This window comes from Phyllobates terribilis, unplaced genomic scaffold, assembly GCF_046119375.1.
Source record: "Phyllobates terribilis strain yellow unplaced genomic scaffold, ASM4611937v1 Scaffold_5__5_contigs__length_657084704, whole genome shotgun sequence".
Lineage (NCBI taxonomy): Eukaryota > Metazoa > Chordata > Amphibia > Anura > Dendrobatidae > Phyllobates > Phyllobates terribilis.
The window spans coordinates 87,595,022-87,621,523 of record NW_027362765.1 but is presented as its reverse complement, the minus strand read 5'-3'; the positions used below and the strand labels follow the sequence as shown (position 1 = coordinate 87,621,523).

General features: G+C 43.0%; 1 protein-coding gene across 2 annotated transcripts in view; it reads right to left on the bottom strand.

Moving 5' to 3' along the window:
• MAP2K6 (mitogen-activated protein kinase kinase 6) overlaps positions 1-26,502 on the bottom strand; it is a 50,029-nt gene that overhangs the window by 7,672 nt on the left and 15,855 nt on the right. The window contains exons 2-10 of one of the 2 annotated variants that reach the window (XM_073682527.1): positions 25,185-25,226; positions 15,693-15,759; positions 14,174-14,222; positions 10,194-10,307; positions 9,982-10,101; positions 6,888-7,004; positions 4,699-4,750; positions 3,194-3,321; positions 68-145 (exon numbers count right to left, since the gene is read on the bottom strand). In XM_073682527.1, the coding sequence (XP_073538628.1) occupies positions 68-145; positions 3,194-3,321; positions 4,699-4,750; positions 6,888-7,004; positions 9,982-10,101; positions 10,194-10,307; positions 14,174-14,222; positions 15,693-15,759; positions 25,185-25,226 (767 nt within the window). The remainder of the gene's footprint in view (positions 1-67; positions 146-3,193; positions 3,322-4,698; positions 4,751-6,887; positions 7,005-9,981; positions 10,102-10,193; positions 10,308-14,173; positions 14,223-15,692; positions 15,760-25,184; positions 25,227-26,502) is intronic. The other variant, XM_073682528.1, reaches the window with a different exon arrangement.

Sequence of the window (26,502 nt, the reverse complement as noted above, 5' to 3'; positions counted from 1 at the left end):
ACAGCAGTAGTCAGACTCCTAAAAAGATGGTTCCTGGTGGACACAAGTAAATAAATACCAGACTTACCATAGTAATTCCCAGGCTCCAAATATCAGACTTCACATTGTATCCTTTCTGATTCAGCTCCGGGTTTATTCTTTCAGGCTGAAGAAAATAAAAAAGGTACGTTACTGTACAGAGATCTGATACTTATACACAGATGTCCGATTGTTAGGATAGATAACCAATATCAAAAGCTGCGGAAGTTCCACACCAGACACAGACAAGGATCAGTTGTTTTAGGCTTCGGCGGCTATGTAACGAGTGTAATGAGCTGGAACAGCACAGCTCGGTACACCATGTAGTGGTCATTCTCAGGTACTGCAGCTCAGCTAAGTAGCACAGAGCTGCATAGGTCACAGCAGAACTGTACTAAATATTTTCCTAGTAAAACCCTTCAGAATCTTTAATCTACTTTTCCACCCTGATCCGTTACCTTACGACGCAGGAACTATGATCTGTCTGCAAAGAGCTAAAATGTATGATGTAATGAGGGGGCGAACCCAGAAGATGGCGCTGTGCTGGTGACAAAGTTTAGACATTTTGATATCTGCTGCCCAGGTCCGACGTCCAGTCCTATGACGTTACAATGTTCACTGCGCAGCCTAAGCAGCGCCAGAGGCGCAAGGGATGCCGCAAGAGAGCAGACCGGCTGCCACGGAGGACAGAACGCTGGACCAGGAGAGTATGAATTAAATGGTTCATCTCTAGTCGCAAGTACATAAGAGTTTCTAACAAAAAAAAAAAAAAAAAAAGTGTGTGTATGTATAAAACATAGATATAGATATAGATATATATCTATATATATACATATACAGTACAGACCAAGAGTTTGGACACACCTTCTCATTTAAAGATTTTTCTGTATTTTCATGACTATGAAAATTGTACATTCACACTGAAGGCATCAAAACTATGAATTAACACATGTGGAATTATATACTTAACAAAAAAGTGTGAAACAACTGAAAATATGTCTTATATTCTAGGTTCTTCAAAGTAGCCACCTTTTGCTTTGATGACTGAGGAATGAGGGGCGCCATGCATGCCAGTATTGAGGAATGAGGGGCGCCATGCATGCCAGAATTGGGGAATAAGGGGCGCCATGCATGCCAGAATTGGGGAATAAGGGGCGCCATGCATGCCAGAATTGGGGAATAAGGGGCGCCATGCATGCCAGAATTGGGGAATAAGGGGCGCCATGCATACCAGGATTGAGGGTGAGGGCAGCACATAACAGGATTGGGGAGCACAAATACCAGAATGGAAGACCATATACCAATAAAAATGCTCACCACCCTGGTGTGTGTGTGTGTATAATATTATGATAGGCCTGGACAGAAATGAACTTGAATCTGACAAAAGTAATAAATTAAAAATTATGAAAATCCACAGAATTTTTAAACAAATTAAACTCATGAAATAGGCCTGGACGGAAATGATGGTACCCCTGAAAATAATGTGACAATAGAGACATGTTAAATCAAGTTGTGTCCACTAATTAGCATCACAGGTGTCTACAATCTTGTAATCAGTTGGTGGGCCTGTATATAGGGCTACAGATACTCACTGTGCTGTTTGGGTGACATGGTGTGTACCAAACTCAACATGGACCAGAGGAAGCAAAGGAAAGAGTTGTCTCAGGAGATAAGAAAGAAAAATGATAGACAAGCATGTTAAAGGTAAAGGTTATAAGACCATCTCCAAGCAGCTTGATGTTCCTGTGGCTACAGTTGCACATATTATTCAGAAATTTAAGATCCATGGGACTGTAGCCAACCTCCCTGGACGTGGCCGCAGGAGGAAAATTAATGACAAATCAAAAAGACAGATAATACGAATGGTAACAAAAGAGCCCAGGATAACTTCTAAAGAGATTGAAGGTGGACTTCAAGCTCAAGGAACATCAGTGTCAGATCGCACCATCCGTCGTTGTTTGATCCAAAGTGGACTTCATGGGAGACAACCAAGGAGAACACCATTGGTGAAAAAAAAATCATAAAAAAGCCAGACTGGAATTTGCCAAGCTACATTTTGACAAGCCACAAAGCTTCTGGGAAAATGTCCCATGGACAGATGAGACAAAAATTGAAGTTTTTGGAAAGGCACATCAGCTCTATGTTCACAGACGGAAAAATGAAGCATATCAAGAAAAGAACACTGTCCCTACTGTGAAACATGGAGGAGGCTCTGTTATGTTCTGGGGCTGCTTTGCTGCATCTGGCACAGGGTGTCTTGAATCTGTGCAGGGTACAATGAAATCTCAAGACTATCAAGGGATTCTAGAGAGAAATGTGCTGCCCAGTGTCAGAAAGCTTGGTCTCCGTCGCATGTCATGGGTCTTGCAACAGGATAATGACCCAAAACACACAGCTAAAAACACCCAAGAATGGCTAAGAGGAAAACATTGGACTATTCTGAAGAGGCCTTCTATGAGCCCTGACCTAAATCCTATTGAGCATCTTTGGAAAGAGCTGAAACATGCCGCATGGAAAAGGCAACCTTCAAACACGAGACAACTGGAGCAGTTTGCTCATGAGGAGTGGGCCAAAATACCTGTGGAGAGGTGCAGAAGTCTCATTGACAGTTACAGGAATCGTTTGATTGCAGTGATTGCCTCAAAAGGTTGTTCAACAAAATATTAAGTCAAGGGTACCATCATTTCTGTCCAGGCCTATTTCAGGAGTTTAATTTTTTTAAAAATTCTATGGAAGCAGGGTTGAAAAGCAATGACTGACTCATTTGTTCATTTTCATAGATTTTTAATTTATGATTCCTTTTGTCAGATTCAAGTTATTTCTGTGACCATTGTGGGTTTTTCTTTCATTAAACGAGGGGAACCAACAATTTTGAACACGTGTGTATATATACACACTTGAAGGGAAATTTAAAATGGGTCTGTGAGGGGAGAGAATAAAGTACTGTGAAAAAAAATTCAAAATAAAAAATTATGTAAAAAGCCTCATTGCGAGAATTAAAAAAAAAAATGTCAGCAGGTCCAGGAGAAGCATGCTGCAATGATGGATGGGGAAGAATGCTGCCACAAAGTAAAAAAATGATCGACGTCATGAAAGGCTTAGCACCATGTTTAGGAGTAGTCCTCTATTCTATAGGGGAGAACGTCTACACTTAACCAGTGAGAGCAGCACTTACAGCCATGTACGGTTTACAGCCGGCGTCCATTGTTTTGGCTACGGAGTCCACCAAGTATCCACTGATTCCAAAATCGCACATTTTCACCTGCCCCTGCTTGTTGATGAGAACATTGGAGGGTTTCACATCTGCAATTGAAAATATAGATCAGGGTTATAGCCCTAATGCTGCTGTATGGCCGGCCTGCGCGACCACCCTTCCTGCCTTCCGGCGGCCTGCGCGACCACCCTTCCTGCCTTCCGGCGGCCTGCGCGACCACCCTTCCTGCCTTCCGGCGGCCTGCGCGACCACCCTTCCTGCCTTCCGGCGGCCTGCGCGACCACCCTTCCTGCCTTCCGGCGGCCTGCGCGACCACCCTTCCTGCCTTCCGGCGGCCTGCGCGACCACCCTTCCTGCCTTCCGGCGGCCTGCGCGACCACCCTTCCTGCCTTCCGGCGGCCTGCGCGACCACCCTTCCTGCCTTCCGGCGGCCTGCGCGACCACCCTTCCTGCCTTCCGGCGGCCTGCGCGACCACCCTTCCTGCCTTCCGGCGGCCTGCGCGACCACCCTTCCTGCCTTCCGGCGGCCTGCGCGACCACCCTTCCTGCCTTCCGGCGGCCTGCGCGACAACCCTTCCTGCCTTCCGGCGGCCTGCGCGACAACCCTTCCTGCCTTCCGGCGGCCTGCGCGACAACCCTTCCTGCCTTCCGGCGGCCTGCGCGACAACCCTTCCTGCCTTTCGACATTCTCATGACAACTTTTCCTGGCTGATCTGCGTTCTGACGTCCACATGACAACCCATCCTGTGAGCTCCTGCCTTTTCCTGGCTTGTACAAATTACCATACCAAGCTCTAGCTACCTAAAATAGAGGCAAATATCTGTGAGCATTGATGTAGGTCCACATAAAGTCTTTATAAGAAGGCGGAAGAAGGCCAAAGCTCAGTCAGGATGTGTTTTCATGAGGACATGTACCAAATAATCCTTTTTTACTCTTCTAGAACCTGGGTCATGGGAACAAGACTAGCAAAAAAGAATAAAGATTAAAGGGAAATTCTAGTTTCATATAAAAATATAAAAGCTCTACAACTTTGTAGCATACTTGTCTTTCAGATCTCTGCTTGCTGTCAGTGAATGAAAATATCCTTGTTTACAGCTCTTGGCAAATATCTTAAAAGGGGTTGTTGAAGATTAGAGGGGGGTGAGGGGTGGAAACATAGCTGCTTTTTTCTCAAAAAAAGCGCTACCCTGTCTATGGATTGTGGACCAGACACAGAAGCTTTGCAGAAGAAAACGGGGCTGAGCTGCAGTTCCACACGTCACCACACGTTATTCTTTCCTAATCAAAGAAAATCCCTTTAAAGCCTCAATATTTCTATTCATTGACAGCAAGTGGACAGCTTGAAGCTGGTGAGAAATGGAAACATAAGTAAATTGGAAAGTTGCAGAATGCAAATAAAATCAGCAGAATTATCCTAGCGTCCACAATCGCGACATATCAGGACGTGGCAGAGGAGGGAGACTTACCTCTATGGATCACAGAGAGTTTACTATGTAGATGTTCTAATGCTCTAACGATCTGTAGGGAGGAACGAAAAGGATGAAAAATTAATAAGGGCCCCTTTACACGAGGGCGTGCAGTGGAATCACTAATAAAGACAAGCATTGGCTCCAAGGAGGGCATCATATGTAAGTGACATGTGCCAAAGTTACCTTCTTGTCAAACAAACACCAACGCAGCTCATCTGAGCAGTGTACCTATGGGGGTTTCACTGGAGTACCAAGATGGCAGTGACAGGGGAAGGGAGTGTTCAGGAGGGCCCTGGATGCTGTGGCAACCTATCACGCCCCTCAACCTCCTCCGCTGATGAGTTGTCACATCATCCAGCGCCCTCATGCTGAGCCACTGTCAACTTGGTACTCCAGAAGCAGAGACCGCTCCACAGAGGGCAGATGGCAACTATATTATATAGCTGACATGTGACTGACAGCAGCTGTCGGAGTGCCCGCCGATCGCTGCTGTTAACCTCTTAAATGCTGCTGTCAACCGCTGACAGCGGTACAAAAGCGCCGGCCGTCCGGACGTCAATTCGAGTGGCCATCCCTTCGATGCGACAGCCAGGAACCGATGGCTTGCTATGACAGCTGAACACCCTTGTGCCCATCATGTGATGTCCAGCCAGTGGATTGGCAGCATGGAAGACAGTGATTTTTGGTATATACAGCAATGATGTGGTAGTGTGGTACATAGGAAAAGCAATCAAACGACTGCAGGTTCAAGTCCCCAAAGGGACTAACGTAAAAAAAATTAAGTAAAAAAAAATATAAAAATTCTAATCACCTCCCCTTTTCCCAGTTAACAAAAAAATATATATTTAAAAAAATAAAAAAAAAACATCTTTGGCATCAACATGTTCAGAAAAGTTCGATCTATGAAAATAGAAAAATAAATCGAAATGCCTTAATTGCGGGGTTTTGGTTGTCGCAACTCCACAAAAAAAATGCAATAAGGAACAATCAAAGCATGATATATACCCCATAATAGTATCAATAAAACCATCAGGTTACCATGTAAAAAAATTGCCCTCACACAGCTCCAACAACCGAAAAGAAAAAAATGTTCTGGGCTTTGAAAAATAGCAACTAAAGCAAAATTTTTTTTTTGTACACAAATTGATATATTTTTTTCACCACTTAAATAAATAATAAAAAAAAGTTTGGTATCGCTATAATCGTGCTGAACAGGACAATCATATTTCCAGGTTATTTTTTACTATAGAATTAATGCTGGAGAAAACAAACCCCCCAAAAAGCTGCGGAATTACTTTTCTTTACCGCAATTTCACTTAAAAGTGGAATCCCACCCCGCACCCCATTTTTCAGTAAATCGTATTTAAAAATGGATGGAGTCATTCAAATGTACAACTAGACCCTCAAAAAATAAGCAGTCACCTGGCTTTGTTAGCTGGAAAATTTAAAAAAAAAAAAGTTACAGCTCTTGGAAGTAAGGGGATGAAAAAAAATTAAAAATGCAAAAAAACAGAAACTTGCTTGGTCCTTAAGAGGATAAGTCCCCTAATGTAACTAAAAAAGCAAGTAATAAAATAAAAATATATATAAAAAAAAAAAAAAATGAACAAAAACAGGTTTGGTATCGCCGTAACTGTACGGACCTGAAGAATCATGCTGCCAGGTCATTTATATTGCATAATAAACCTCTGTAAAGACAAGACCCAAAGTAAACTGGCGCATTTTTCATCATTTTTTCTTCGTTTTTCATTACAATATATAGCAAAGTGGATGGTAACATTCAAAACTACATGTTGTCCCGCAAAAAAAAAATATATATATTTTTTTGCAAAAATAGATGTAGTTTTCAATATACAGCGTGTATATTATATTATGTATAATTTTTAGCCTCTTCGTTTGAAGTAATAATTAAGACAAATTACACGCAAAAGTAAAATCCCATTGGCAGCTAAAAATACAACTATTGTTTTTATCTGTTAAAATTGCACATAATAAAGTGGCTAAACTGTGTCTAAGCCTAGGAGGATCCCCTACATCCTCATAATCTATGAGCCGGAACGACCAAACAGTGGTGTGTGACACACATGGAGGATCGGTGGTAGCTCAATACCAGCCTGACCCTCTCGTCATTGCCCAAGGAACTACAGAAACCGACTGGCTACTTTCTAATGGATCTGGCCACTTACAGAAACTGCTATTTTGCCCAGGATATCCTCCGGGATGGTCATGCCTTTGTCTATCACGTTCTTGTAGAATTTGTCCAGTGACGTGTCCATCAGTTCCATGCAAATCCAAACATCTCCCTGCAAACACAGAAGGAATATCTAAAATTTCACACAGGTATATTATGCACGTGAAGAATGTGTGTCCCTTGACAATGGGCGAGGTGGCAACCAAATTCACATGGAGATAAGAGACCATGGCCAACAGGCTGCTCCCTACATCAACTCTTTGTGCTGCTGGACAGCCAATCTAACACATCCCATTTTCCCAGTGCCCACGTTAGTAACTGTTAGTCAGTGTAGACCAGGAGAAAGTCAGGTCTAGACCTCCATATTTCAGGATTAAGGAATAGAGGTCTAGGCATCGGAAAGAGTTTCCTAAACAAAGCGTTAGAACATTTTCTAAAGTGCCGAATTATGTGAAGAGGAAACGCTAACTAGTGAGCAGCAACTTAATAGTAGGTTTATTGACACTACAACACCAGATCACTATTCCTGCTATACTGTTGCACAAAGGGAGCTCTATTATAACTAATATAATGTAGAATATAACTACCATAATACTGCCCCTTATGTACAAGAATATACACATGTGGTCAAAATTGTTGATACCCCTCGTTTAATGAAAGAAAAACCCACAATCATCACAGAAATAACTTGAATCTGACAAAAAAAAATTATTAAAAATCTATGAAAATGAACAAATGAAAGTCAGACATTGCTTTTCAGCCCTGCTTCCACAGAATTAAAAAAAAATAAATAAACTCATGAAATAGGCCTGGACAGAAATGACGGCATATTGTTGAACAACCTTTTGAGGCAATCACTGCAATCAAACGATTCCTGTAACTGTCAATGAGACTTCTGCACCTCTCCACAGGTATTTTGGCCCACTCCTCATGAGCAAACTGCTCCAGTTGTCTCATGTTTGAAGGTTGCCTTTTCCAGATGGCATGTTTCAGCTCTTTCCAAAGATGCTCAATAGGATTTAGGTCAGGGCTCATAGAAGGCCACTTCAGAATAGTCCAATGTTTTCCTCTTAGCCATTCTTGGCTGTTTTTAGCTGTGTGTTTTGGGTCATTATCCTGTTGCAAGACCCATGACCTGCGACTGACAACAAGCTTTCTGACACTGGGCAGCACATTTCTCTCTAGAATCCCTTGATAGTCTTGAGATTTCATTGTACCCTGCACAGATTCAAGACACCCTGTGCCAGATGCAGCAAAGCAGCCCCAGAACATAACAGAGCCTCCTCCATGTTTCACAGTAGGGACGGTGTCCTTTTCTTGATATGCTTCATTTTTCCGTCATTGAACATAGAGCTGATGTGCCTTGTCAAAAACTTCCATTTTTGTCTCATCTGTCCGTATGAAATTCTCCCAGAAGCTTTGTGGCTTGTCAACCTGTAGTTTGGCAAATTCCAGTCTGGCTTTTTTATGATTTTTTGTCAACAATGGTGTTCTCCTTGGTCGTCTCCCATGAAGTTCACTTTGGATTAAACGACGGATGGTGCGATCTGACACTGATGTTCCTTGAGCTTGAAGTCCACCTTCAATCTCTTTAGAAGTTATCCTGGGCTCTTTTGTTACCATTCGTATTATCCGTCTCTTTGATTTGTCATCAATTTTCCTCCTGCGGCCACGTCCAGAGAGGTTGGCTACAGTCCCATGGATCTTACATATTTGAATAATATGTGCAACTGTAGTCACAGGAACATCAAGCTGTTTGGAGATGGTCTTATAACCTTTACCTTTAACATGCTTGTTTATAATTTTCTTCCTAATCTTTCCATTTCTTCCTCTGGTCCATGTTGAGTGTGGTACACACCATGTCACCAAACAGCACAGTGAGTATCTGTAGCCCTATATACAGGCCCACTGACTAATTACAAGATTGTAGACACCCGTGATGCTAATTAGTGGACACAACTTGATTTAACATGTCCCTTTTGTCACATTATTTTCAGGGGTACCATCATTTCCGTCCAGGCCTATTTCATGAGTTTCATTTGTTTAAAAATTCTGTGGATTTTCATAGATTTTTAATTTATTACTTTTGTCAGATTCAAGTTATTTCTGTGACCATTGTGGGTTTTACTTTCATTAAACGAGGGGTACCAACAATTTTGACCACGTGTGAAACTACTATAATACTGCCCCCTATGTACAAGAATATAACTACTATAATACTGCCCCTATGTACAAGAATATAACTACTATAATACTGCCCCCTACTGTACATAGGAGCAGTATTATAGTAGTTATATTCTTGTACATAGGGACAGTATTATAGTAGTTATATTCTTGTACATAGGAGCAGTATTATAGTAGTTATATTCTTGTACATAGGGACAGTATTATAGTAGTTATATTCTTGTACATAGGAGCAGTATTATAGTAGTTATATTCTTGTACATAGGAGCAGTATTATAGTAGTTATATTCTTGTACATAGGAGCAGTATTATAGTAGTTATATTCTTGTACATAGGAGCAGTATTATAGCAGCTATATTCTTGTACATAGGGGGCAGTATTATAGTAGTTATATTATTGTATATAGGAGCTCTATGGGGATTACTTGACTTATTTCACACTGAGGCTGAGCTGGACAAATGAGATGCTTAGATTGTTAAAAAGGACCTTTCACCAAATAACCCCGCCCACACCCCTGATTGGCAGCTTCCTGTGTACACTGTGCATTTTCAGCAAACTGCCAATCAGTGGTAAGGGCGGAGTTACACAGATAAGCCTGACTAGCCTGCATGAAACCTAGTCCGGCAGTGAATCTCCTGCTGATACACTGATTGTATTGAAACTAAAATACAGCCTAATAAGTGACACATCCCTGGAATCAGGCTCTGTTGCTCTATATTATGCTGCTCTCAGATTAACTAGCAAAAACCTACAGACAGATTCCCTTTAAGTTAAAGCGTGTGATATGACAGTTTTCACTATGAGCATGCCAAATACTTTGATCTTTGCAATGGAGAGGAGAATATAAAAAAAATATATATATATATATATAACCTCTTTAAACAATCTTAATTCCAGAGACATACCTCTCTAAATAACGCTCCATAAAACGTGACAGTGAAGTCACAGTCTACTGTGCGCATAGATATATCCAGATCCATCAGAAGTCTCTTATGTTCCTGGCTGTTCACAGTGGCCCGGATACGCTGCAGAGGAGAGGACAGAGTATAATAATATAAATTTTTAATAATAATAATTTTAACAACAAAAACAACAAATATAAAAAAACACCTCTTACCTTTACAGCCATGATTTGCTCACTTGGCACATGGCGCATCTTCTCCACCACTCCGTAGGCCCCCCGGCCCAGTTCTTCGATTGGTAATAAGTCATCGGCTTTTACCTCAAAGTTCTATAAGTATAATCAGGAGAAAGCGATAATCATTATATAATGGACCATCGATCTGTGATTACAATAAGAGGCCATGTATGCAGTCACAAGTGCCGGCCAGGCAGCAGTCCCGCTCCGCCGCTGTGATTCTATAGCCTGGAGAGCTGCCAAGAGGGTCATTCCCATTCGGATAGCACCTCCTTCCCTCGCAGGCCAGCTGAGAATGTGCTGCGTAATTAGAAAGCTCTTGGCACGCAGCGTCGTCATCTCATGCAGCTCCCGGCGTGGCCTTAATTAACTGCTTATATCCGGGACTTGTGCTGTGCAGGTCGCAGCTGCGCCAGGGCAAAGGGTTCCTGCAACGCATAAAAGTGTGCAGCAGCCGCTTATGGATGATCTTGTACGTGCAAAGTTCAGCCTGCCGGCGAAGGTGGATTTTGCACTTATTTTGGCAGCTCCTGGGATAAACGCTCCAGTGGCGGGAACACAATGTTCCATTCTTAGGTCGTGAGCAGATCAGTAGTGACAGGCACTGAAAATAAGAAACAGCTCATTCGCCACAAACTTTATATAAAGTTTCCACTGGCCGGGGTTTGTGCACTCAGCAGTCGACAATCGGGATTAAGAGTGAACTGTACAAGGTTGTACTGCTTACAGCTCCCACGTAAGATATTAAATTAAAGGCCTGCACACCCAGTGATCTTAAGAATGGGGGTTGTTTTAGCCTTGACCTGAGCATGCTCAAACCCTGCTCAAGTCATTGTCTGGGGCACTGCTGGACTCAGCTCTCCCCAGAAGTCCCATAGACAATGAATGGAGCAGAGGTCAGGACGCTCAGATTAGAGCTCTGCAGAGCAGACCCCCATCATCAGGATTGCTGGGGGTCCCAACAATCAGATTCCCACCTTTGTTCTTGCAGAACAGCAGTGCTTGGCTGAGCACTTCTACATGCTCAGTGGAAGTCTGATCACAACTTCTAAAAAGTTTTCAGAAAAGTTACCTTTTTTTGTTTGTTTGTTTTTTTTTTATTATGTCAACGCATCCAAAATAAAAAAATGACAAAACTTTACAAATAGGTTTAGATGAAGAATTTTCCTCCATTGTGTGTGTACACAGCTCCTATGAAGACCAATGAATCTCCATAGTGACAGAAACCAACACACATCTCGTCCTGCAGTCTTTCTTTAGTCCCTTTCTTGGTAATGTACTGTATGTGGAATAACTTAAATCTGTGAATAGTATGTAAGTATGGCAGAGGGATCAGACTACATAGGATTGTTTGTTGTCTGTTACCATGGAAACACTTAGGTCTGCACAGGATCTGTCACCCAAGAACGACAGGAAATTCCTTATGATGACCCATTTCAATGTGCAAGTATTAATGGGCACAGAAAGTTTGTGCCATCCCTCAGCCAAAGAATGTCAGCCCCCACCCTATTTTTTACATAGTCTAAGCCCAGGAAAGGGTAATGGGGGGTAAAATTGACACCTCCAGTTATAACACAGAAGGTTTTCTAACCATTTAGAATTCAATTTTTCGAGGAGATCGTAGATAAAGATTGCCATTTTCTAACACTTATTCTTCCTTTCAATATTGGTCGTGCAGCAGCGGTGATAAGACAGGAGCAGCAGACTTCAGTGCTACAAGTTTACTGGAATTCCGCAGGACTGCGGATCGGGACTCAGCCGGGGGGCGCAGCACCAAGTATGAAGTCAGGCGGAGAGAACTCGCGTACTGCCATCAGGTTCCAACAGAGAACGAGATATCTGTAGTATGTGGGTCACGGAATACACGCGGCAGGATCTATCGACACTTACTGCAAAGGGCATACAATCCAGAGAACTGCCCCGTACCCATGTAATACCCTGGTATAATGGATTTCCTAAGTACATTTTTTGCTGCAGTAATCAGGTCAAACATATGTAATGTTATCTGAAGCTTTGATCATCAATCAGAGCTGCACTCACTATTCTGCTGGTGCAGTCACTGTGTACATACATTACATTACTTATCCTGTACTGATCCTGAGTTACATCCTGTATTATACTCCAGAGCTGCACTCACTATTCTGCTGGTGCAGTCACTGTGTACATACATTACATTACTTATCCTGTACTGATCCTGAGTTACATCCTGTATTATACTCCAGAGCTGCACTCACTATTCTGCTGGTGCAGTCACTGTGTACACACATTACATTACTGATCCTGCACTGATCCTGAGTTACATCCTGTATTATACCCCAGAGCTGCACTCACTATTCTGCTGGTGCAGTCACTGTGTACATACATTACATTACTTATCCTGTACTGATCCTGAGTTATATCCTGTATTATACTCCAGAGCTGCACTCACTATTCTGCTGGTGCAGTCACTGTGTACATACATTACATTACTTATCCTGTACTGATCCTGAGTTACATCCTGTATTATACTCCAGAGTTGCACTTTCTATTCTGCTAGTGCAGTCACTGTGTACATTCGAGTAACGATAGAACTTGCAAATATACCAAAGTAATTTCTTAGTAGACACTGATTAATTCGGATATGGTGGGGAATTCAACTCTGATGTGTTCAAAGCCGTGAATGCAGCTCTGGAGTGTAACAGACTATAATTTAGTATTTTATGTAAATATCATTGTGAAAGATGAGGGGGAGATGTAATGGCAGCTTACAATCCTCTTGTAAGCATGTGTAGTTGTAACAAGACAAGTGGCCAGCTTCAAACAAGGGATTTAACCCCCACCAGTTAGCTAGATGCAAGATCCTACAGGAAGACCCACTGTGGATCCAAACCATGCGGCCTGCTTTGTTCAGACAAATAGTAATACCATATAAAGTTATGGAAATACTATACGTATATGTCCTAGCCGTACATAGTGTACATTTCCGATATCCCCAGACCGGACCGCACAGCGTCCCGATCTGTCCTGGCCTCATAAGGTGGGGAGATACGTAGAATACCTAGTAGGAAACAGATAATACAGCTGTGTTTAGTCTCCACGCGTAGCAGGGGCCGGGCTGGATCTGATAACACAAGAACCTCCTCCCTAGGACGGTCCATTAAGGAGTTATGATCTATCTGAAGTTTTGGAGTTATTATCTGCCAGGGGCACGAGGAAGGGACTCCAGTTCAGCCCAGAGGGCAGGAGGAGAGTTACCCATAGGAGAAATAAGCTAGGGGGCTCATGTCGAGTAACGTGCTGCGAAGGACCGAGGAACCCGCTGGAAGCTCAGGCCCCCATGAGGCCCAGTGCACACATGGTGAGACGTCACCGGTAATTGACATGATTCATCTGCTTATATCTTTTGTCCTACCACTATTGTATTTGCATATCTGACCATTATATATGTATAACCCTTGTATTTATAGTGTACTGTATAGTGTGCCCTTAAGGCGATTAAATGCATAATTTAACCTTGGGCTGCTCTTTTATCTTGATCCACGAATGCAGACATCTGTTGTTCTGTTTAATTTCCCATGCCACCGGGGCTGGTTTCTTGTCAGATATAAATCCCATTAACGGACTGGGCTTATATCGAACAGGAACTGGTGGCAGCTCTACCGGGCTGATAAGGTTAAGTTTCACTGGGGCTATTGGAAGGGGAGTGAGCGAGTGTGGTGCCACGTCAGTGACTGAGTGGGCCACCTCTTTTCACTCCCTGTACCTTCCTGAGTCTGTGAGGACAGGGGGTGTCTTTGTAAAACTGTATAATCTGACCTTATGTGTCCCCGTGGGGTGCGTAACGTCACGTTGGTGCAAAGTGCAAATCCGTATCACGTGATCTGTCTGACGTAATAGTGAAGTCATGCGGGTGGCGAGGTGCATCCCAATCATCTATGCATAAACTGTAAAAAGTGGGTATTTCAGATAAACCCCCCTACCTTTTCTCCAATCTGGATGGATGCTTTCGAGTCCAAGTCACGTGGTGGCCTAAAAGGGAAAGACAAAAATGTTTCATACTGGTAACAGTGCCGCAGATCAGATGCTACAGTTTGGTCCAACACAACTCCCACCCATGTAAAAATGCAAGTCAGTCGTCTGAAACCTCTGCCTACTCCGCTATAGTGAAATCAGCGTATGATAAGCCTAATGGTCAACGATGGGGTAACAAGAGCCCACTTTTTCCATTTAACCGCTTAGAATCTGTATCTGTAAACGACTGCAGCCTCTGAGTGGGTTAAACAGCCAGGATCGGATCTCAGCGTTAATAGCATGAATAATGCCTGCAGACACCATGTGGCGTACATTTACGGACCTTTTCAATTACTGCAAGGCCATAAAAATGTGTGCAGATGTCAACTCTGGTAAATTTTAGAATCAATTGAGCAGATTTATATAGATTTCTTAGCAGCAGAAACGACTGGTGCAACCTTAATCTATAGGGATCCCATATCAGCAGAAGAACCAGCAAGTGGAGGACGTGATGGCAAGCGAGCACCAGCAGAGGGCAACCATGAGTCACGGACAATACGCAGAGCAGAACTATACAATTCAGCGGTGGCGCTCAGCTCCATTCAGCCAGCAGCTGGAATGCCAGGAATGTAACAGCTGGGGATTCTTTCAGCAGCAGCTCCACTATGATGTCAGCTCTGTGGCACCGCTGATATTCCTAGGAAGTCCCTACACCCGACTTGTATCTATCTGTCCATAGATAAATGCAAGCAATGCACCACCCACCACCACCACCCTCGCATACAAGAAAGGCACTGCCATTGCGAGACCCTCTTAATATTTAGACCCTGTTCATGTTTTACGCAAAAGAAATCTCATTTATTATTTTTTTTCTCTACTGCTTGCTGTCCGTGAACAGAATCACCCGTTTTAGGAAGTTTTGCATACAAATTGTACCACTGCTCTGTTACTCTTCCTGGAAATGTCCGATCTATTGAAATCTGGGTGGTACTACCCCCTCTTGTCACTAGGGTGTGTACCTACAGCATTGATTCAACAGTACCAATCACCTTAAATAAGGTTAAAGTTTGTTTTAAGTCAATTTATTCATTACCAGGAGGGATAACAGAGGAATGACAAAGCAAAGTTCTAAAGAAAAATGCAACAGCATCGATACTTTATGGGGAATACAAGTAATTGCTGAAACTAAGAGTCAAAGAATGGGTTTTCCATCCACTGACTTATTCAATTCTGAAGGTGGGCTGAGTTCAGGACCCTCATCTATTATCCGAAATGAAAAGCAGACATAGAAAAAAGCATCTCTTGCTCTGGAGGAGCCAACAAGTCCATGCATTATACCTACAGCCAGTTGTTTTTAAAAATAAAACTAATACTTATTTTCTCCTCCGGGAGTGCTGCAGGGAAATTAAACACTTGCTGCCACTGCGTTGCTCTTTTCTGGTACAAAATAGGCATTATCTTATATATTTCTTAGATATGAACCCTTACGTGGGTGGAGTGGGATCCGGCTGATCAAAGATTGGGAGCTTAGACAATTTTGGGGTTTTCTTCTTCCCTTAAAAATGTAAAAAAAAAAAAAAAATAGGTTAAAATTTAAACATAAGAAGAAAAAAAAAAAAAAGCTAGACAGGTAAAACATTAACAATTAGATAATAAAAAGGCAAAAAGCTGAATAAACAAGAGATGGAAACGCAGCGGGAGAGACAAAGGAAGGACGATACAAACCGCACGGGGCAGACCGGGACGACATTGCGGAACGGCTGATCACATGTGGGAGAGGTCTGATTACAGAGGCGATCAAAGGAGCAGCGAGCACGTTGCAACACTATTACTCATCGCCCCTGACGTAACCCGGCCTCATTCCACACAGCACATACATAGGGATTACGACAAAGGCGGCAGAGCCTGTATACAAAGTCGTACTTAACCCCTTCCCAGCTTCAGCAAATTTACCCCCCTCCATTCTTCCAATAGCCACAATTTTTTTTCCTCTATTGCGCTCATGACAGTCGTACGAGGGACGAGATGAAGTTTCGAACGGCACCATTCACTTTACCATAAATGTACTGCAGCATATAGTATATCAAAACAATCACAGATCAAATAAATAAAAAGAAAAAAAAAATTTCAATCACCGGTTCAAAACTAAATTGTAAAAATTATTATTATTTTTTTTTTTAAATCTACAAAAATATAAGATTTCTACTGTACATGCCACAGACCCCTACTGATGAATATGAGATTATAGGGGTCCCCACCAATCAGCTGGGCTACGATATTAGATATATGGGTGGAACACTGCAGCTCCATATATGGCTTAGTGGCCGCTGCAGTTTACCTCCAACTCGCTTAGGGGTAGGGGTGCCAGGTGTCGGACCCCCACTAATCTTAAATTGATGACCTATCCTATAGATCATCCCGACAACCCCTTTAAATTGCAAACCACACTAGAGGATGACCGTTTACACTCCTGGTCCGCCTGTCCTCCAACAAAAAGGACAACAGGTAGCCCCAATGTCAGAATTGATCGCGATCCCAACCTCTTCTGGCGCAAAAGAGATGCAACAGCGTCTCCAAGTGGATTAACTGCTGCATCTGCAAGGCGTTATTAATGGAATTCATCCGTACGGGTGCCAGATATCCATTGATATTTACTTATGTTGTAACTGTATTAAAAAAATATACTCATTCGGGAGGGTTATTGTAACAGCGTTTACCCCTTGTGTCTCAAGTGCGTAAAAAAAAAAAAAATTATAAACAGGAAACATTAGATTGTCAACATGATAAATGATAAAAGCGTCCAAGACTCAAAGCCACAAATACAAGAGAAACAAACAAACAAAAAAATAAAAACACCTTTGCACACGTTGAGTATTTGGTGCAGGAAAAACGCTGTGTAAAATAGGTGTGGTTTTTGGTGCAGATTTTTACCCTCTCATCAGTATGGGGGAAATATGCAGGATAAACGCAAGGACAAAAAAGCAAAGTGTGTATGAGACGTCAGGGACCTCATTCGCATTGGTGGTGACAGGAAACTGTTCAGATTTTGTAAAAAAATCTGTGCAGAAAAAAAAAAAAACACAACAACACAAGACAAATCTGCAAGTGTGAATCAGCCCTAAAGAGCATTTCATGTGTACAGCACCCTGGAATTAAGGATGCTTTAAGAAATACATAATACTTCACCCCCCCCCCCCCCTTTTACAGGCATTTGCAAAAAAAATACACAATTCAACAGCACCATATAATCACATCCAGCTTTGCTTGTATTACTAAATGCAGAAGATGTACTAAAAACACGAATGCAAAAAAAAAAAAAAGACTGCCTCACAGAGCCCTGATGTCACATCATTCGGTCTGTCGGGGATCACATGAAAAGACAGTATTTGCACAAGTGACATCCACAGAAGATCTGGGGTCAATTCTCCAAGATGTTTGGAACAACCTCCTGCAGAGATCCTTCGACAAATAGCAGATACCATATGAGGAAGTTGTCTTAAACCCCTTTTCAATCTCAAATTAATGAGTGACCATGTAACAAATGACCAGAGGAGACCCCTCTAAGAAGCCTATAAGACCCTACCAGTGTACACAAGGAAGTCGTCAGAGAACCTCATTAATCACTGTATGACAAAATTATACAACTCATATACTGAAGCTTATTCTACAAAATTATGGCCACCTGCTTTCAGTCAGTGAATGAGAACATTACGGATTACATCCGATGAGTAAAATTCTGTGCGAGAATCGATACAATACATCAAAAAAGGGAAAAATGTTTTAATCTAGTGGATTTTTTAAAAAAAAAAAAAAAAAAAAGGGGTCCAGTTTCATGTGTAAAGTCAGCAGAGTCTTCAGACTGCCGAATTTTGACAGTGTGCAGAGCACTTGCGGTTACGATACCCCATGCGAGCGATTTGCATACTTGAGGTCAAATGCAGACTAGACTTATCTGGCTTATCTAAAATCTCTGAGGAGTGGAGAAGTCTAGTCGGCCTGTGGCCGCAAGTGTGCAACAGTAGGAAAACCACAGACTTTATGAGACAGGACAACCCCTTTAACTACACCTACCGCTAAGCTGTTAAAAGTATGTGACCTTTATGCGATTTAACCCCTGGATGTAAATTGACAAGAAGAGATCTAGAGATTATAGAAGTTGTGTAACTTTTCTAACACCTACTTGAAGATCTGGTAGAACAGAGGGATTATTTGCCAATCTAATATTTTACAGTGGTAAGAATATAGGGTTTGAAGGGTATGTCCACTTTCAGACAATATTCAACATCATGTATATACAAAGTACCGTGCAAAGGTTTTAGACAAATGTGCAACAAATGGTGCAAAATAAGAAGCTTCCAAATATAGAAGTGTTAATAGTTGATTTTTATATGAAATGAATTAACAAAAGAGAAATCTAAATCCCATTAATATTTCATGACAGCCCTCTGGCTTCATCAATTCTTCCAGGTACACGTGCACACAGTCAGGGATTTTATAGGGTTATATTAAGGGGTATGAGTAACCAATAATACCACACAGGTGAGATCATCATTTTCATTTGTAAGTTGGAACACAGTCATTAACTGAAACTGCTTAGAACTGGGTGAGGAATGGCCAAGCTCTGCTAAAAGGGTGAGGTTGTGGAAGACCGTTTGACATCACAAGTCAAACACCCGCAAGACTGAAAACAGCAACAAGACAAAGGTAGTTATACTGCATCAGCAAGGTCTCTCCCAAGCAAAGATTTCAAAGCAGACTGGGGTTTCAACATGTGATACTCAAGCTCTTTTGAAGAAGCACCAAGAAACGGGCAACATTGAGGACCAATGATGAAGTGTTTGGCCAAGGAAACTTAGTGCAGCAGATGAAAGACACATCATGCTTGCTTCCCTTTGAAATTGGAAGATGTCCAGCAGTGCCATCAGCTGAAAACTAGCGGCAACCAGTGAGACCAACTACATTCATCTACTGTCTGGAGAAACCTGGCCAGATGTTATCTTCATAGAACATTTCTAGACAAAAAAACGCATACCTTTTGTTACGGCAACAAAGCCAAGCGACTCAACTATGCATGAAAACACAGGAACTGGGGTGCAGTAAAAAAATGGCAGCAGGTGCTCTGGACTGATAAGTCACAATGTGAAGTATTTGGCTGCAACAGAAGGAAGTTTGCTTCCCCACAGGGCGTGAGAGCAGCACAATAATGAAGCAAGATGGAGGGTCCTTGTTAGTTTGGGGCTGCATTTCAGCATATGGAGTTGGGGATTTGGTCAGGATTAATGGTGTCGTCAGTGCCAAGAAATACAGGCAGATACTTATCCATTATGTAATACCATCAGGGAGGCGTCCGATTGGCTCCGAGTTTATTCTACAGCAAGAAAACCACCCCAAACATCAAGACAATGTCATTAGAAACTATCTTTTTAGTGTTACTAAGGACAAGGAGTCCTTGAAGTGATGATCTGGCCCCACAGAGCCCTGATATCACATCATCCAGTTTGTGTGGGATCACATGAAGAGACAGAAGGATTAGCAGAAGTGACATCCACAGAAGATCTGTGGTTAGTTATCGAAGATGTTTGGAACAACCTCCTGTAGAGCGCCTTCAAAATCAGTGCAAGTACAAGTAATTAGAAGAATTGGTGAAAGCAAAGGGCGATCACGGATTAAAACGCCAACTATTAACACTTTAATTTTTGAAAAAACTCTTACTTTGCAGCTTTTTTTTCCTAAGAACTTCCTAAAACTTTTGCACTGTACTGCATTGCTCATCTTATACTGCTCCCGAATTCCACCCTGGATCATATCATTAAACTTTATCTACACTTCTGCCAGTCTTTGTCAAAAATAGGCAGCGAGCTTGCCGGCAGGCAGATGAACTATAAAAGCAAAGTGAGAGTGTGTAAAATGATATGCAGTAGAAACAATCACTGTTAAAGGGAATCTGTCAGTAGGATCCACCCTCCTAAGCCATCCATATCAGCATGTAGGTCATAGGAAGCAGAATAAAATGATACTTTGATATCTGTGATCCGATTGCTTATTCCAGAGAAATCCACATTTTGCTTAATATGTAAATGAACTGCTACAAATTAATGGGCAGGACATAGATCTCCCCGAGAATCTGCCTCCAGAGCTTATTTTAAATGAGCGGGGGCATTACCAGTGAGAGACATGTAATGACTGACAGTCTGCTCTCCTGATCTACATGTCTCACAATGGTAATGCCCGCTTTCATTTAAAATAATCTCTGGAGGCAGATTCTCAGGGAGATCTATGTCCGGCCCATAGATCTTAACAGCTCATTTACATATTAAGAAAAACACAAGATTTCTCTGGAATAAGACATCAGATCGCACACATCAAGGTATTGTTTCATTGAACCTTCTATGACATGCATGTCCATATGAATAGCTTAGGAGGGTTGGCCTTGCTGACTGATTCCTTTTAAGAAGATATAAAGCCTGCAGTATTGTGAGTGCAGCTCTGAAGTATAATACAGAATGTAACTCAGGATCAGTACAGGATAAGTAATGTAATGTATGTACACAGTGACTGTACCAGCAGAATAGTGAGTGGAGCTCTGGAGTATAATACAGGATGTAACTCAGGCTTAGTACAGGATAAGTAATGTACCGTATTTTCCGGACTATAAGACGCACTTTTTTCCTCCAAAATTTTGGAGGAAAATGGGGGGTGCGTCTTATAATCCGAATGTTGGGGGGGGGGGGGTATATATGTACGGGGTGTGGGGGGAGCAGTAGCGGTGGAGGAGCGGGACACAGGAGGCAGCAGCCACCCGCTGCTAAAGAAAATGAGTGGGGAGCACTGAATATTCATACTTCTTAATAGCGGCACACAGCTTAGCCGCAGCGCGGCTCCTGCTGTTGCCGGAATCGCCTGTGCCCGCTGTTAAAGGGCATGAATATTCAACCTCTCTCCACGCCCATGGGCGTGGGAAGGGGTGAATATTCATGCCCTTTAATAGGCAGGCACACGCGATAGCCCGGCAGTAGCAGGATCCGCGCTGCGCTCTGCTGTGTGCCGGCTATTAAGCAGCATGAAGTCACTGCTCCCCGCGCACACAGTCCCGGCGTGGGGAGCAGTGACTTCTGGCAGCTGATCTCTCCTTGTGAGTCGCGCATGGCAGTGACAACATGCGCGGCTCACATGGAGAGATCAGTGCGGGCAGACAGGACGCAGCGCTGGAGGAGAGAGAAGAAAGGTGAGTAGGAGTGTTTATTTATTTTATTTTTTTATGTGCAGCTTGATAAGGATGAGGGGTGCCATGGCTACCAGGATTGGGGATGAGGGGTGCCATGGCTACCAGGATTGGGGATGAGGGGTGCCATGGCTACCAGGATTGGGGATGAGGGGTGCCATGCCTACCAGGATTGGGGATGAGGGGTGCCATGCCTACCAGGATAAAGGATGAGGGGTGCCAGGCATACCAGGATGGGGATGGGGACCACGTATAAAAGGAAGGTGGGGCATATATACCAGGATGGGGGATATTGTCATAATTGGGGGACATTACCCCTATACCAGTGTCAGCAGAAGACCCCCCCTCCCCCTTAAAAGTGCATCATGACCATATTTTTTGCTTAATTTTTTTATTTTTTTTTATTTTCCTCCTCTAAAACCTAGGTGCGTCTTATGGTCCGGTGCGTCTTACAGTCCAAAAAATACGGTATACACAGTGACTCCACCAGCAGAATAGTGAGTGCAGGTCCGGAGTATAATACAGGATGGAACTCAGGATCAGTACAGGATAAGTAATGTATGTACTGTGAGGCAGTGACCGGGATCGTATACGAGGGACGGTATACAGTACAGACCAAGAGTTTGGACACACCTTCTCATTTAAAGATTTTTCTGTATTTTCATGACTATGAAAATTGTACATTCACACTGAAGGCATCAAAACTATGAATTAACACATGTGGAATTATATACTTAACAAAAAAGTGTGAAACAACTGAAAATATGTCTTATATTCTAGGTTCTTCAAAGTAGCCACCTTTTGCTTTGATGACTGCTTTGCACACTCTTGGCATTCTCTTGATGAGCTTCAAGAGGTCGTCAAAGGAAATGGTCTTCCAACAATCTTGAAGGAGTTCCCAGAGATGCTTAGCACTTGTTGGCCCTTTTGCCTTCACTCTGCGGTCCAGCTCACTCCAAACCATCTCGATTGGGTTCAGGTCTGGTGACTGTGGAGGCCAGGTCATCTGGCGTAGCACCCCATCACTCTCCTTCTTGGTCAAATAGCCCTTACACCGCCTGGAGGTGTGTTTGCGGTCATTGTCCTGTTGAAAAATAAATGATGGTCCAACTAAACGCAAACCGGATTGAATAGCATACAGCTGCAAGATGCTGTGGTAGCCATGCTGGTTCAGTATGCCTTCAATTTTCAATAAATCCCCAACAGTGTCACCAGCAAAGCACCCCCACACCATCACACCTCCTCCTCCATGCTTCACGGTGGGAACCAGGCATGTAGAGTCCATCCGTTCACCTTTTCTGCGTCGCACAAAGACACGGTGGTTGGAACCAAAGATCTCAAATTTGGACTCATCAGACCAAAGCACAGATTTCCACAGGTCTAATGTCCATTCCTTGTGTTCTTTAGCCCAAACAAGTCTCTTCTGCTTGTTGCCTGTCATTAGAAGTGGTTTCCTAGCAGCTATTTTACCATGAAGGCCTGCTGCACAAAGTCTCCTCTTAACAGTTGTTGTAGAGATGTGTCTGCTGCTAGAACTCTGTGTGGCATTGACCTGGTCTCTAATCTGAGCTGCTGTTAACCTGGATTTCTGAGGCTAGTGACTCGGATAAACTTATCCTCAGAAGCAGAGGTGACTCTTGGTCTTCCTTTCCAGGGCTTGGTCCTCATGTGAGCCAGTTTCTTTGTAGCGCTTGATGGTTTTTGCAACTGCACTTGGGGACACTTTCAAAGTTTTCACAATTTTTCGGACTGACCGACCTTCATTTCTTAAAGTAATGATGGCCACTCGTTTTTCTTTACTTAGCTGCTTTTTTCTTGCCATAATACAAATTCTAACAGTCTATTCAGTAGGACTATCAGCTGTGTATCCACCAGACTTCCGCACAAAACAACTGATGGTCCCAACCCCATTTATAAAGGCAAGAAATCCCACTTATTAAATCTGACAGGGCACACCTGTGAAGTGAAAACCATTTCCGGTGACTACCTCTGGAAGCTCATCAAGAGAATGCCAAGAATGTGCAAAGCAGTCATCAAAGCAAAAGGTGGCTACTTTGAAGAACCTAGAATATAAGACATATTTTCAGTTGTTTCACACTTTTTTTGTTAAGTATATAATTCCACATGTGTTAATTCATAGTTTTGATGCCTTCAGTGTGAATGTACAATTTTCATAGTCATGAAAATACAGAAAAATCTTTAAATAAGAAGGTGTGTCAAAACTTTTGGTCTGTACTGTATATCCCCCAGAATATGTACAGAGACCTATTAAATCCATTGGAGTGCGTTGCAGTCACAAACTCACCTGCGGCTGCAATGCAGGAATGAAAGTGAGCATTACCTGGTCAGGCTATCTGGCTAAGGCAGATTAGTAAAACCCGGCAGGGCCTTCATTTCTTGGGGGAGGCTGCAGGAAGGCAATGGGGCGACCTCCTCCCTCCAACCCGGGTTTTCCAGTGGGTCTTGCCACAGGTCCTTTAAAAACCCTGCATTAAGGAGTAGTGGGGTTCAGTATTGGGACCTGCTAGGAACATAGCAGCAAAACTCGGCGGGCCTGTGAGTAGCTGAACCCACCCCTGGGAAGGCTCTGCATCCATCAGGCTCTGAGCGGCCCAGCACGGTCGTTGCCCAAGGCAACCCTTGTTTATCGACTCATGTTAAAGTCCTCCGGTTTGCAGCCAGGTTCTGTTTACCTGTGAGTTGCTGAATAAAAGCTGTTTATGTTGGACTTGCTTGGGTCACTGCCTCAGTTACTGCAGTGTGAACACCGCCGCCTTACAGCTTGTTTTTGTCCACGGGGTGTGGCTAAAAGGTGGCAGGCCGGATTGTGGTCATGCAGCTGCCGGTGAGGTATGCCTCAGTCACAATCCCTGCATTCTCCACCAAGCTGTAAGGTGGTGGAGTTCACACTGTGCAGTAATGGAGGCAGTGACCCAAGCAAGTTCAACATAAGCAGCTTTTATTCAGCAACTCACGGGTAAACAAAGTCCTCCGGTTTGCAGCCGGGCTAACCAGAGTCCATAAAAACGGTTGCCATGGGCAACGGCCGCGCTGGGCCGCTCAGAGCCTTCCCAGGCATGGGTTCAGCTATACACAGGCACGCCGAGCTTTCCTGCCATGTTCCTAGCAGGTCCCAATACTGAACACCACTACTCCTTAATGCAGGGTTTTTAAAAGGACATGTGGCAAGACCCACTGGAAAACCCGGGTTGGAGGGAGGAGACCGCCCCGCTGCCTTCCTGTAGCCTCCTCCAAGAAATGAAGGCCCTGTCGGGTTTTACTAATCTGCCTAAGCCAGATAGCCTGACCAGGTCAATGCTCACCTTCATTTCTGCATTGCAGCCGCAGGCGAGTTTGTGATTGCAATGCACTCCAATGGGTTTAATAGATCTCTGTACACATTCTGGGGGATATATAACGTCCCTCGCGTACGATCCCGGTGACTGCCTCACAGTACACAGTGACTCCACCAGCAGAATAGTGAGTGCAGCTCTGGAGTAAAATACAGGATGTAACACAGGGTCAGTACAGAATAAGTAATGTATGTACACATGCAGCTCTGGAGTATAATCCAGGGTGTATGTATAAGGTTTTTATGTAGATGAATGCTATATGTAAATTATGAATTGATGTTGATAATGTGGATATATACTTTGATGATGATGATGACAACAAATGAATGAGGAAAGAAGCTTTACTGCGCCATACAACTAACAGGCTAATGCACACAACACAGACAGTCCACCCAACACACTCACCAACTCCTTTGCTTGTGGGGGCCTTCTTCATGTACCCAGGAGCTGTGTGACAAATTAAAAGAACACCTACAAATGAAAAGTGTTCATCTCCATTTCAAAAACATGCTGCACACCAAACCAGCATTAGTGACAAACTCGGGGCAGGATTATATAGGTCATACAGCACCCACAAACCTATACAAAAATCTTGTAAACTATCCCCAATACCACTGTTTTCAAAGCAGTAACTAGCAATACCACTTTCCACCACTGCTAGAATAAAAAAACGGATAAGCAGCAATGAAACAGCGCCCCCATCCGTAATATAGTTTATTTTCCCATGCAAATTTCTTTTTGTGTTCCAGACCTGAAATGTAGATTGTGGGCAGCACTAGGGACATGGGGGATGTAATGGACTCTATATTGCGGCAATGATGAATGGGGTATTATACAGTCATATGAAAAAGTTTGGGCACCCCTATTAATCTTAAGCTTAATGTTTTATAAAAATTGGTGTTTTTGCAACAGCTATTTCAGTTTGATATATGTAATAACTGTTGGACACAGTAATGTTTCTGCCTTGAAATGAGGTTTATTGTGCTAACAGAAAATGTGCAATCTGCATTCAAACAAAATTTGACCGGTGCATAAGTATGGGCACCCTTATCATTTTCTTGTTTTAAATACTCCTGCCTACTTTTTACTGACTTACTAAAGCACTTTTTTTGGTTTTGTAACCTCATTGAGCTTTGAACTTTATAGCCAGGTGTATGCAATCATGAGAAAAGCTACTTAAAGTGGCCACTTGCAAGTTGTTCTCCTGTTTGAATCTCCTCTGAAGAGTGGCATCATGGGCTCCTCAAAACAACTGTCAAATGATCTGAAAACAAAGATTATTCAACATAGTTGTTCAGGGGAAGGATACAAAAAGCTGTCTCAGAGATTTAACCTGTCAGTTTCCACTGTGAGGAACATAGTAAGGAAATGGAAGAACATAGGGACAGTTCTTGTTAAGGCCAGAAGTGTCAGGACAAGAAAAACATCAGAAAGGCAGAGAAGAAGAATGGTGAGATCAGTCAAGGACAATCCTCAGACCACCTCCAGAGAGCTGCAGCATCAACTTGCTGCAGATGGTGTCACTGTGCATCGGTCAACTATACAACGCACTTTGCACAAGGAGAAGCTGTATGGGAGAGTGATGCGAAAGAAGCCGTTTCTGCAAGTACGCACAAACAGTCGGCTGAGGTATGCAAAAGCACATTTGAAGAAGCCTATTTCTTTTTGGAAGAAGGTCCTGTGGACTGATGAAACCAAGATTGAGTTGTTTGGTCATACAAAA